The sequence below is a fragment of the Solea solea genome, chromosome 4 (genome assembly GCF_958295425.1).
Source record: "Solea solea chromosome 4, fSolSol10.1, whole genome shotgun sequence".
Classification (NCBI taxonomy): domain Eukaryota; kingdom Metazoa; phylum Chordata; class Actinopteri; order Pleuronectiformes; family Soleidae; genus Solea; species Solea solea.
The window spans coordinates 21,269,519-21,283,639 of NC_081137.1; the positions used below are offsets into that span (position 1 = coordinate 21,269,519).

The 14,121-nt window shown below is 42.4% G+C and overlaps 1 protein-coding gene across 1 annotated transcript; it reads left to right on the top strand.

The window, feature by feature from the left end:
* Window positions 1-5,639: 5,639 nt before the first annotated feature.
* Window positions 5,640-7,354, top strand: pou4f3 (POU class 4 homeobox 3). The gene is made up of 2 exons (XM_058628101.1): window positions 5,640-5,887; window positions 6,241-7,354. The coding sequence occupies exons 1-2, from the start codon at window positions 5,771-5,773 to the stop codon at window positions 7,183-7,185; spliced, it is 1,062 nt and encodes a 353-aa protein (XP_058484084.1). The 5' UTR covers window positions 5,640-5,770; the 3' UTR covers window positions 7,186-7,354.
* Window positions 7,355-14,121: the final 6,767 nt, after the last annotated feature.

Genomic DNA, 14,121 nt, shown 5'->3' on the forward strand with positions numbered 1-14,121 from the left:
TCAATTGGTTTTTTTGGGGGGAAAGAAAGAGGAAAAAAATTTGAGTTGTGGAAAAAAAAAAGATCATAAAAAAAAGTCAACATTGGCAAAGAGGGGGGGAGGGAATACTCAGCAAAAGCATTCCAGAAAATATGACCTCAAATCTCTTGTGTGGTCTGGTTTTTTTCACTCATGTACTGTCTCATGTGATTTAGCACTTAGTTCAGAAAAATAGTCCCAAGTCCCAAAAATGGTAGATGGCACATACAAGGAGCAAAGTTGTGCTTAAACTATGAGTTTACATGGTTTTGAATAGTATGGAAATCTAACTAGTGTTACTTTTACGTGTCTTGGTCAATCGATCAGGATAAAATTTGATAATGTAATAAAAATATGCCCCAGTAGTATAAGAGGCAAGTAAACTAAATATGATAAATGATGATGGTTTTCTACTGGCAATGTGTCCGAGGTGTGACCCCGCCTTTGGCCCTATGTCAGCTATTGGCACAGCACCCCCCACGATCCTCATGTGGAGGATAAAACAGTAGAAGATGGATGATGGTTTTGTTTAATTAGGCATAACTTTATTGTCCACAATGTGCAAAATAACCTTTATTAACTTGGCAGTTAGTTGAATAGAGTTTGGCAATGCTTTCATCACTTAAACTGAATTGTATTTTACTGTAAAACAAATTCTCATACGCTATAGATTGTGGAATTCTGAAACACCTTCCTGAAGGGTTATTACTCGGCTTAATCCTGTCATGAAGCCACATCTGTGGTTTCATCCAACAGTCTGTACCAAGCCACCATGTTAAAGGACAGCACGTTTATTCTTGGCTCACCACAATTGCCATTTCATGCCATATATTATACATTTAACTGCATCATGCACTATTGTTACAGGAAACACTGTTGCTGTTACACTCTCGTCGACACCCGAGGTCCCAAACTAATCTCACCACAACAGACCGTGTGACCCCTCACTTTAATTACAGCACTCATGGACATAATTATCATGACATATTAAAATAACGCTAAATAATGCAAGGGCATTTCTTACTTAAGGAAGTCAAGTGAAAACACTCAGAGTCTATTCAGTTTAATGCAAGGTTGTTGTTTTTTTGCTTTCACACGAGGGAAGCTGGACCCTGAACAGCACAAATGAATGTGTTTTTAAGTTGCTACAAGTTCTTTTACGATATGTGCAAATCGCCAAGATGGCCGCCAAATTCAAACCAACCAGCCCTTATCCTTTTGAGCCATTTTGCACCACATTTACGTATTCCCCTTATTTTTTTTTTAAACGTTTTCGTCTCTTCTGATTTGCATGCTAATTTTCGTCTGTTTTCAGTTTCATTCAGTGCCTCAAAACACTGCAATCCTTTCGGAAGAGAAAAAGTAATTTAAAGCTGCAAGCAGCACTGTGCGGGCCCTCACAGCAACCACCCTTCCAGCAGGTGGCGCTATGTCCTTGACTCAAGTTACACAACTCCAACAACTCAAATATGACCCCAGAAACTCCGACTGATAAACACAAAGTGGAACATTCCAAATATATCGACACAGACGGGAACAGTGGAATGTACCAAGTCACGGAAAGTATACCATGGCCTTCACATCAGTGTCGCCAGGGGTTAATTTGAGCCGGATCCTGCCGGAACAAGATCTGGCGCCTCTTCATTTTGGCCTCCCTGTGTTTCGGTACTTATTTGGGCAGATCCGGTACCCCTCATAAAAAATAAAAAAAAAAATAAAAAAATGAAATAAAATAAAAAAAACATATATAAAAATGTCAAGGAGGCCGGATGCCAGATAAAACTGGATATAACAAGTTCATTGAGGAGTTTAAGGTGCTTTACGCACAGTACTGGCCCGAGGAGGCAGGTGCGCTCTATGGAGAGACTGAGGTTGAGTCGCTGTGTCAGCGCTTCAACATTGCCAACCCGCGCGCAGTCATACAGGCCTACAGAAAGTACAGACACTCAGATGGAAAGTTGGGCATGCTCGTGATGTGGGGTGAGCAAGGCTCACCATATCTGCCCCAAAGCGACACTGTGTCGATACTACCAGTCAAAACCTCTTGAATAATTAATGTTCAGAGCAGTCCTGTGGTTGTGGACCAGAACCTGTCGACTGCTGGACTGGGACAACCCTGCTGTTGTGGAACCTACCTCGCCATCTTACAGGTTCTAACAACTGCCAATTTTAAAATAATAATGGATGAGAAACTTAAGAAACACCTAACACCACATCTAAAGCACAAATAGCTCAGTCCATCCGAAGGTGGCTTGCGTCTCTGAGGGAGTGAGTTCAACTCTTACTGTCAACTGAACTTGTGCACTACTTTCAAACTTCATACCAAAATAAGAAGTTAAAAATACCAGCAACATGCAATTGTGCAGCTTAGGAAACATAGTTCCTGCTGGAAGAACAGTTCAAGTCTTATGAAGAACTCAAGTGTTTGAGTTCAGTGTTCAAAGCGAACAGTAAAAAGCTCTAAGAGAACCTGAAGAACCGTGAAGAGCAGGTGGCTCAGTGGCCAAGAACGCTGCTGTGAAGTCCTGAACTCATAGGTTCAGTTCTTGTGAGGAGCAGGTGCTTTTAAAGGTCCACATCCAAACTCAAGATTAAAAGCAGACAGCAATCCTAGACGAAGGCGGCCTTTGTGGTGTGGTGGCTTTGTTCCAAACCGTAAGGATATGTCTCAATACTGAGGTGGCAGGTTCAGTTCCAATTCCCAACACTGCAGTTGTTGACTGGAACAGAACCAAACCTTGCTGACTGACACAACACACCAGGTGACCAGCCCCAAGTGCGTCGTACCGCCCAGTGGCCGGCAGTGAGTCGTACCACCCAGTGGCGGGCAGGGCACGAGTGAGTCGTACCGCCCGGTGGTGGTGGCCTTCGGCCACTGCTGCTCAACGTTGTTTTTTTTACTTAACCTACCCCCTACTGGCCAGACTAGATACTCATTCTTAACAGTTTTAATGGTATAGTGAAATTTTAGACAGTTAATAATTGGATAGTTTACTAAATAATATACAGGGTTTTTTTTACGACATACTGTACTAGGACACTTTTTGACAGTATGAAGGCAGTTTTTGACGTCATACTATATATATTATATATTTACACTAAGTCAGTTTTTTGAAAACAGATGTGTTGAAAACACACACGTTTGCTGGGGAGCAGTGACGTCACATTAGCTGGAAAATATTTTTGATTTATTTTGATTTAAATGTTTCTGTATTAGTGTGTGTAGACTGTAAATGTGGCCAATGGTTCTATGGTTGTGTATGAATCCAGTTTGACTCTGAGGATATTATGATCAGCGAGGTATTGCTGTAATCTGCTGTTGATAATTGAGCAGAACATCTTCCCCAGGTTGCTGCTGACACTTATCCCTCTGTAGTTGTTAGGGTCTAATTTATCTCCATTTTTGAAGATGGGCGTTATTAGTTCATCTCTTGTCATATTTGGCTGCGGTCACTTGTTTGTATTCCTCACAGCTCTGCATTAAAACAACCTGCTCCTCTTGGCTGAAATAAGCAGCTCAGGTCTACTCTTCATGTAATAACTGCGCCACCCTGTGGCTAAACATCAGCACTGAAGTCATAACTTCACAAGTTCTCATTTTCAATGATTATAAACACTATTATTGTGATTTGATGCCGTGTCAGTCTTGACTGTGCGTGATGGGGACCTCTGTTGGGGACTTTATAGATGCTCTTTATTTAAGCAGGGAATGTAATTCGGGTACAATGTGCATCACACACTCAGCTAAAATAATAATAATAATTATGTATCACGTTCTCCCAAAACAACCAGCTGTTATAGTTTCACTTGACTAAAATAAATGTGAACCATACATAGCTGTAGAAGGAGAACGGTAGCATATAATAGTGTATGATAATACACTTGTTTTTTTAACTTTATTATGCATGATAATAAGTTAGCACGCTACTTTTATTTTGAGGTTGTTACATGCCACTTCCGCTTCCGGTCTATCCGCCGTCATATTAATAAATGAGAAACAAAAAACGAAAAGAGGAATTTGCAAAAACCAAATTTGGGCCGTTATTTGTTTTTTTTTGTTTTTTTTTTTCGTTTTTTGATGCTGAAAACAAAATCCGTTTTTCCGTATTTGGTTCAATACAAAAAAGGAAAAGGGGGCGTATTTTGGTTTTGTCAGAAATATGGATTATACTTAAGTACCCTGACCATAATCACCATGTGCTGTGAATCCTGTGACAGTTGTTTGGGTCAGCTGCTGGAGTGGAGCTGCAAATATGTGACAGCACTCTTCACAAAAAATGTCAGAAGCGATCTTCGTGGTATAAAAAGCACAGAGATGACAGAGGCGTAAACAATGACCATTCAATTATGAATGGTGCCAGTTGTGGAGAAAGCTGCCAAAAAGGGGGAAGAGTGAGAAAAGCAACTTCGTGCTTTATTCATGAGTAACGTTTTTTTTCGTTTTAGACACTAATATGATTTTTAAAGGTTGGATTAATGTATTTATTTAGATTTTACATTTGGACTACACACAGAGGCACATAGGTCTCTTAATAAATCAAACATCCAGTTTACTACTGAGGATATCACGCGTTTGAAAATCGTGTTTTAAAGGTCGCCCTCGTCTTCGGTGATATGCGAAAGAGTTGTGTCGAATTCATTCCAGATTCGGCCTGCAACAGGTTTGCACGGTGAGAAAGGTCCTTGGCTCTTTTAATCTCTGTAATGAATAAGCACATGCCAACGTGGTAATGGATGCCTGCCACCGCGCTGCTGAATTATTCAGAGTCTGGGGGAACCAGAGAAGCGGCCGGCACTATCAGATGGACTTGTAGTGTCATCATTTCACCTCTGCCCGCCCTGGCTCCTCTATCTGGCCGTGGGTTTAAACCAGGCAGTCAAATGAGAAGCCTGTAACGCTGCGGCACCGGGAACGGTGCGCGTTTTTTGGGGGGGGAAAGGCCGGGCAAAGGCTCCTGTATCAGAACCTGTTGTTATGTTCAGTGCAGTTTCTGTGTGTTTCACCAACACAACGCAGCACAGGTTAGTGCAGGTCGCTCCTGCGCTCTCCATGGTTCTGAAAGAGTTCAAACAAGACAACAGTGTTTCGCGAAGAGTGCTGTCCATGGTGCTGAATGTTAATGTGCTGACCACGGGGGCGTAAGTCGCTCTTGCACTGTCCATTGTTCTGAAAGAGTTGCGCTCAACAGGTGACCCGGGTCGCTCCTGCTGTCCATGGTGCTGAAAGAGTACAAATCCTTGTTTCCTTTAATACTGAATGGCTGAACACACGTTAATGACACACGTCAATACTAATAATAATCTTATTAACAGAAGTGGCGATTTTGACTAAAATGTCATTATTATACTGATATAGATTATGTTGAATTTGTACAAAAACACACACACAAGGATGAGGATTATTTAAAAATAAACGTGACATACTGTTTAGCCATAATTAATGTCTCAACAATGATCGATATTTTATCAGGTTATAGTGATTCCGTATCAGGTTAGGATTGATTCGACGCTTGCGCACACAGGCCAAGATTTTGCAACTTGTAAGAGGAGTAAGTGGGAGGGAAGGAGGAGGGAGGCTGAAAAAGAAGGGGGAGGAGGAGGTGTGGGGAGGTTGGGGGCGATGCCGGGAGGCGCCGCCAATGTGAACAGCTCAGTCCGGTGAAGGAGAGCAGAGAAGCTCTGAAGCTGTCCGCCCCCCGGCTTACATGTCAGGGGCCACACTGCTTGCGAGGTGCTCTCAGGGAGGAGGAGGATGACCATGAACGGCAAGCAGCATTTCTCCATGCACCCTGCTCTGCACGAGCCCAAGTACACCGGCCTGCATTCAGGCTCGGAGGGCATGCGCAGAGTCTGTCTGCCCGCCCCGCAGGTACGTTCAGGTCGCGGTAGACTGGTGGTGGAGTGGAGTGGGTGAGAGGAGGAGGTGGTGGTGGTGGTGGGGAGGGGATATCACACTGAAAAATGTCTGTTAAGTTGATTTGACAGGACTTTGTTCTATCCCCTATCTCTCCCCCTTACTCTCACCCCCTCCCATCTCCCCCCTCCTCCCCCACGTCTATTCCACCGATGCTCTTGCTTTCATATTAATTTTTATGACCTGCGCTTTGAGGAGGGTTCTCTGCTCTCCTAGGCGCTGCATGCCTTTGGAAAATGTTTTTTAGATGCTGAGAGTTGCCTGACAGAATTCCCCACTGACTTCAGTATGCGCACTCTTGCTTGCAGCTGCAGGGCAATATATTCGGAGGCTTTGATGAGAGCCTGCTGGCACGGGCAGAAGCTCTGGCGGCTGCTGACAGCATTGTCTCTCACGGCAAGAGTCACCCGTTCAAACCAGACGTGACTTACCATACCATGAGCAGTGTCCCCTGCACCTCAGCCTCCTCTTCTTCCTCCACCACGGTGCCCATCTCCCACATCCCCTCCACCATCGCGTCCCATCACCACCACCACCACCATCACCTGGGACAGACCCTGGAGGCCGGGGACCTCCTGGAGCACCTCTCCACCAGCCTGGCCGTGACCGGGATGGGTGCTCCGGAACCTCCAGGGATGACTACAACGGCGCACCACCACCACCAGCACCCCCATCACCACCTGCAGACCATGGGGCAGCTGCATCAGGCGATGGCCAACATGGCCCACCCTCACTCCCTGTCAGTGCACGGCGGCATGGCGTGCATCAACGACGTGGAGTCGGATCCCAGGGAGCTGGAAGCCTTCGCCGAGCGGTTCAAGCAGAGGAGGATCAAGCTCGGAGTGACCCAGGCGGACGTCGGGTCTGCGCTGGCCAACCTCAAGATCCCCGGAGTGGGGTCACTGAGCCAGAGCACCATCTGCAGGTTCGAGTCCCTCACGTTGTCCCACAACAACATGATCGCGCTGAAGCCGGTTCTCCAGGCCTGGCTGGAGGAGGCGGAGGCTGCGTACCGGGAGAAAAGCAACAAGCCGGACCTTTTCAGCGGCAACGAGAGGAAAAGGAAGCGCACGTCCATCGCGGCGCCGGAGAAGCGCTCTCTGGAGGCGTACTTTGCCATCCAGCCGCGGCCCTCCTCGGAGAAAATTGCGGCCATCGCAGAAAAGCTGGACCTGAAAAAGAACGTGGTTCGAGTGTGGTTCTGCAACCAGCGGCAGAAACAGAAACGGATGAAATACTCTGCGGTGCACTGAGTTTCACACATCATGAATAAAATAGCCTACTACATTTTTGATCGAGTGATTAATAATAACCTAAGTAGCCTATAACTCACAGGGATCTGTCAACAGCGTCTCTCTCTCGTCTGGGATTAAAAGACTTTGGTCTTTGAAGCTTTTCATTTTCGTGTCACTCACTCGTTGCACTTTGATGGATTTTTGTGATTTTGATATGGGGACTTTATTATCAATGACGATGTTATATATAAAAAAAACTGTGAGCAGGTGTTGGTGTTGTTGAGCTCGTATCTTGCACACACTCAGAACGGATTTTCAGTAAATTCACCCTGGCAATTCGTCACATTCAGGGATATTTCACGTTTTGTTATTTTTATTTAAAAGAAAGTCATACATTGAGGTTATTATTGTTGGGATATACTTTATAAAGAAAGACAGCGGAGTTGTGGCTTTGTGGTAAAAGATAGAATTGGAACTTGTATTATTGTTGGTCGTGGTCAGCGTTGACCTTTCACCTCACATTATGCAGAAGCACCCAAGTGTATTTTCACCTGTTTGTTGTTGTTTTTTAAAAAAGGGATTCAACAACAATATCTCACACTTTTACCAACACCACAATTTTTGCAGACGAATCTACTCTTTTACTAAATCATGTGATTGTGTTTCATGCACAGCAAAAAAAAGAAGGTATTCTTACACACTCATTTTATTTTTCTTTATTTAAAATAATGAATTAAAATGACACTGAGGCACACCAGTGTGGCTTTTGGCTGCTGCTGCTACATTTTAACATTTTAATGTGAATAGGTTTTTATTTATGTAAGCTATATGGATTTATATAGCCCATGTTATTTACAGTTTCACCTAATTTAAGTGTTTATTTATTTATGTTTTCTCCCCCTCACTCTTGTTTTCACTTGCAAAAAAAAGTGTGTGAAGTATAAACTAACTAACTAAATAAATAATCGGTTATTTTTTAAAAATCGCTCCGAAGCGGACTTTTTTTTTGTTATTTGTGATTTATGGAATTTGTATTTTTGGGATGTTTTAATGGGATGTTGGATTAGAGCGTTTGTTTACACTGTTTTATTTATGAATCCCGAAATCTCACGTGGGATTATACAATATATTATTGTCGTGTGTGATATAAGCGCCGCGGGAAAATAAGGGGCCTCCGCGTTCACAGCGGTTTTCACACATTCTGTGTGTGTGTGTGTGTGTGTGTGTGTCCTGCGCCGCATCTAATGGCCCCTTCCTGTGTCTAATTAGTGCCGTTTTAATTATGGATGCCCCCCTCGTGTCGCGGGGGTAGTGTCGTGCATGCGTGCGCTTTTGAAATGATTAAGTCATGACGATGCAATATTAATAGTATATATTGGTATAAAAACCAGGGAAAAGTGCAGGAGCAGAGAGAGTCTGACTCTGGAGAGACTCTGGGGACGAGAGAGCGGAGGAGACACAACAACAGGTATCAAGGCGGAGGGCATATGAGAATATGAGTTATGTTCATTTAGTGTATTTCCAGTTTTTAACTTTGATTTCGGCCTTTTTTCGTGCAGTAAGTATTTGTTTTCCATTCATGATTGCTTTTGTTTTATAATATATAGTCCAGAATTTAACAAAATTACTGTATTCGTCTTATTGTTATTATTCTTATTTTTATTATTATGTGACCAAATGTATAATTCTCTACTTTGAATCGACTGGTATCTTGTTAAAAAGTTAGTATATTAAAAGTATCAAAATACAAGCTTTTTAGCAACATCAATACTGATGATGATGATAATAGTATAGTCAGTCCAAAAAGGTTCATAGTTTTTTCGTTCAGTCAGACAGAAAAATAAGGTTTTCTTTAATTACCTTGACAAGTTCACGTTATTTTTCTGTCTGACTGAACGAAACTTAAGTTCAACAAAAATAATAATAAGAATTTAAATAAGGCGGCTCAAATTTGTCTTAAAAACTATTTTAAAATATCGCTTTTTAAATATTACTTCAAACCCAAAACACTTCAGATGCTACATTCAAAATAAAAATAGACTTTTAAATCGAAAATAATAATTTTAAAAAAGCGCTTGCGTCGGGGGTTCTTTCCCCACTGAGACTGCGTGTCGGCGGGTTGTTGCAGCCTTGCAGGGGATCAATACGTTTATGGCACCTATTAATATTCTCTTTGATGCTGAGCAGTGCTTAATTACACGTATCTATAATTAACGGTAATGATATGATGAGATAAAATGTATATAAACTGAAAGTGATGAGGGTTATTTATTTCCTTGGGTGAATGAATGGGTGTTTTTTTTATTTTTTTATTTGACGTAAACGTGAGGTTAAAAGAAGGAGCTTCACCACGTGAATAATTGATCTCAGTAATGCCCCGGACTGATATCATAACGTCGTGGCTGTGAAGGTAAGTTGAGCTGAAAAGCTTGTGAGCTTTAGCAGCAGCATGTGGCGACTGAGGCCACTTTAATAATTGAGCAGCAGCTCAAAGGTATAGGTTATACTGCTGTTTGTTTGTTTTTTTGTCCCCTGCAATAATGAAGATGCATGTGCTGGGTCTCTCTCTCACACACACACACACACACACACATCAGCCAGTTTGGATGAATATAAAAATGTTGATTAATATCTTAAAAACACACCCGTTAGTTATTGATAATGAGAATTAAGAGGTGAGGGTGGTAGAGAAGACAAAAACAGACAGTTGAGATAGTTAAGGTCAGGGGTCAAGTGTGTGTGTGTGTGTGACATTTTTTGACAGAATGAGGATGAAAGCTCTGAAGAATGTATATGCACACACACACACGGTCCACTCCACCCTCAAATACAAAGACACCCTTCCCAAACTCAATAATTCATCCGATGCCAGCAGCAAACAAATGAAGATGTGACCAGAGCGAAAGAAGACAGCTCTCTATGAGTCACCTTCTATTATCATCAGGAGCCAAAGCGGCCTCTGCTGAGTCCTGCACATATGCATCACATACCTGTGCACACACACAGACACACACATGGATTGTGTTACTCCCTGGAAACCTGAGGACAGGGGTGATTCAGGTGTCTTTCTTCTGTCCATTTGTATCCCGTTCCCTTTCGACGTTCTCTGCACTCCACTGCCCGGATCCACACGGTTTCCATGGCTCTGTATGAGCAAAAGAAAGAAAGAAAAGGTAAATAATGTGTGTGGTTTAAGTAGCCACGTTTGAATAAAGCCTCTTTCATCTAGATTGGATCATTTTTAAATCACAGATTAAGGCCGTTTATTGAGTTATTACACGTCCTCTGTAGACCTAATGCAAGAGGAAAATGGGACTGACAGGCAAAGTGGCAAACGGGGGAAATAAGTGAATTATTCAAGTGACAGAAAGTATTGTGATAATGGATGAACTTATATCATTTATAATTTCGTAAGTGTCTCAAGTGGCTTTTCCTGGCACTGAAAGTGTAACTTTTATATTGTTAAGACAATTTGCTATAGTTGCTGTAATATTTGCCAAGATAATAATAATAATAACAAAGGTAATTAATAAATAAAAAGACGATAGATATTTGCAGCCCTTTACACGTCAAGCATTGTGCTGGCTGTGGTTCACTATTTAAACATTTGAATTTCTATTTAATACAATCAATCAAATAGATTATTATTATAAACTACAACTCTACAGAGAGAGAGAAAAGAAAAGAAAGAAAAGTCTTGTCTGCTCACTAACATACATTAGAACTGTGGTTCTCAAACTGGGGTGTGTGTACCACCAGTGGAACTCAAGTTTCCTCTGGTGGTACTTGGGAGGAAAAATCCGAAACACTTCTTCTTCTACTGTGTATAGACCTGGGTATGTGATCGGAGAAAAGTGTCTAGAAAAGGAAACAAATGACAAAACAACATTATAATAAATCAAAAACTAACAATAATTTGTCGCCTAATCTCTTGCTCCATCTTAATCTAATTTCACTACACCAGTGTGTGACATGTGTGAGGAAGAGGATGACGAGAGAGCAAAGTATCCGTCCTGTGAAAAGTCTGAAGCTGACTTTGCTCGACCTATTTACTGAACTTTAACGTCGGCGATAACGGTGTTACCGAGTATTCACACAGACACACATACACCATGGCAAACGTGGATTTCTGTCTGTATCTCAGTGTAAACAGGTTGAACAGATTTCCAGCTTTCTTTTTCCACCACAACTCCGTTGAAAAGTCTAAAATAATAAGAATTGTGGCATTGGACGGACAAAGTAGGAGAGGAGTGGGTACAGCGCATTACGTTGGGAGACACTAACAGAACCTTTGCTCGCTTAATTCATTCAGCGGGGCCTGAGGAAGAAGTATTATACACCCTATTCATTATTCAAGTCCTCTCCATTATCAAAGTGCCCAGAGAAATAAGATTAGCCCAGCCAGAAATAACTCACTGTGGCGTGATTTTTTTTTTCCTTTTTCTTTTTCTTTCCACAAAGCACTTAGCTGGTCAAGTGCAGGTCTGCACACATACTCAGATTAGAGCATATGAACGTAGTCTAATTACCGTGCAGTCTGCTAAACATAATAATCCTCTCCAAGAAAATGTCCATGCAGTGTAGTGAGACAGGAGGGAGGGAGGAGAGGAGGAAAGGTTGTTACAGGGATGCATGAGCTGAGGATGAGAAAAATGTGAAGGAAAATGACAACTGAAAAAGATGGAATATTGTTAAACTAAAGGGAATACGGCACGTGAAGAAGAAAGTCCAGCAAAAGACAGGATGAATCCCTGATGGTTGACACGTCTGTCATCCTGACAGTCTGGATTTAGTCCTTTTCATTTCCACGTTGATCTTGTCAAGGTGAGTGAGTCTCTGTCGACCCCAAACACGCTGACACTAAACACCTGTGACAGCAGCGGCACAGAGGAGCTGCAGCCGAGAGGAGGAGAGGAGAGGAGGAGAGGAGGAGCGGTTTGGTTTTCAGAGTCCCTTTATTGGGTCTCTGAAACAAAAATGTCACTCAACACAAGATGAAATCAAACGAAAAACAAAAACTTAAACATTTAGAATGAACTCCTCTTCCCTCCCCACATTACATAAAACCCCACCCTCCTGAGAGAGGAGAGGAGAGATGATGAGAGAGGAGATAAGGATTGGATTTATATTCACATCTACTCCACAGATGCTGCCATGTTGGACTGGCATGTGTTTCACAGTAGCTCACTGTGGACAAACTAAAGACCTTTTGAGTTTTAAATCATGTAAACATGGCAGTGAAAAAAGCAGCTCAACAATGACAGCATCACTGTGGCTGAACTGTCTGCCCCCCTCTCTCTCTCTCTCTCTCTGCTTCCACTAGGTTGTGCCTTTGAAGACAGACATGAAAACTAAGCCAGGCCACAGTGGGGCCCCTGAAGCACGTCCCCGAGCAGATGCAGCCACCCGCCCTCCCCTCTCCTTCTCCCACCGGCCCCAGGCCCTGAAGACAGCCCTGAGGCTAATCAACCAGGAACACAATGAGGAGGCAGCAGGAGAAGCCGCTGCTGCTGAGTGAGTGAGTGAGTGAGTGAGTCAAGAGGGGGGAAAACAGAAAAACTGAAGAAAAAAAAAGATCAACCAGCAAGGTTCCAGGACCAGCGTGACCTTTTACACATCTTAAGAGACTCATGTTTACATGATGCTGGTCAATGAGTGAAAGCCTGTTGTGATGTGGGGTTTTAATCATAAGAGTCCTCACAGAGCGCGACACCTGCCGGATCCCGTCACAACACATACGCACAAAAACAGAAAGAAGCCAGAGTGAGATCTGGTTGAATGGCAGGTCACTTTAAACTGCTTTTGTACATTTGTATATACTTGAAAACCTTTTCGACACAAGGTTATTCTTTACAACCCCAAATAATAGTTTAAGAATAGAGATTCCTTCATCCGTAACTGAGAATTTGTCACTTTTTTAAGCTTATTTGTTGAAATCCTCTCTACGTCCCTGGTAGCCATCAGTAAAATAAAAAGTAAAAATGAGGAGGAGGATTGGTACGGTGGCTGACAGGGGACAAGTGCACTGCAACGACCCAAAAACACGCGTTTTTTCAAAGATCCCGGTTTTGTCTATTTGGCTGTTTGCCCTTCATGTAGGTGACATGCGTTTATAATCCCGTCCGATCACTTTTTGCGGGATTATTTCAGTATTTCCCTCGTTTTTGCTGCTAACCTCATATGTGGCACTAATCCTCTTCCAAAACACAACACATGTGACCGGGACTGAGGAGGTTAATTTGCTGACCTGTTTATTTGTGTGGTTGATGAAGATAATGTCGTCTTCCAGAGGATTCAGACACGATGTAGTCGGTGTCACAGCTGTCGTCACAGCGTCCTCTCCTCCTCCAATGAGCTCCGAGCACTGTTGGAGAAAATCACTTTAAACATAATGACAATCGGGGTAATAATAATAATAATAATAATAATGATATACTCACAAATATGATCTGTTTTATAAATGTGAACTGTCTGATAAGGTACGCTTGAAGGCCAGGACAGGCTCACTTGGAGGCCATGTTCGTGAGTCACAAGATTTTGGAAATCACCCATTTGGCAACCACCCAAGTACAGGCTGAACCTGCACGTAGTTGGGTAGTACCTAAATATTCTAAAAACTGCTGATTCGGCAACCAAAGTAACCAATCAGAGTTCAAGGGGGCAAACCCCTCCCTTACAGATGTTTTAAAAAAAGGGAAAAGACATAAGATAACCATCATTAGAACAGAACTTTGTCGCACGGAGCAAAGAAACCAGAAATTATTCACATTTAAGGATCATAAAAAAAAAGCTTCAAACCAATTAGTTTAGTAACTGATTCATCGATTAATTGAGTTATTGTTTCCGCTCTCGATTGCAGTAATGGTTTTGAACACTGAAGGTCACTGTTGTGCATATTTTACACACAGCACACCACTTTGAACTTATTTAAAACTAAATAACTAAATATGGAAA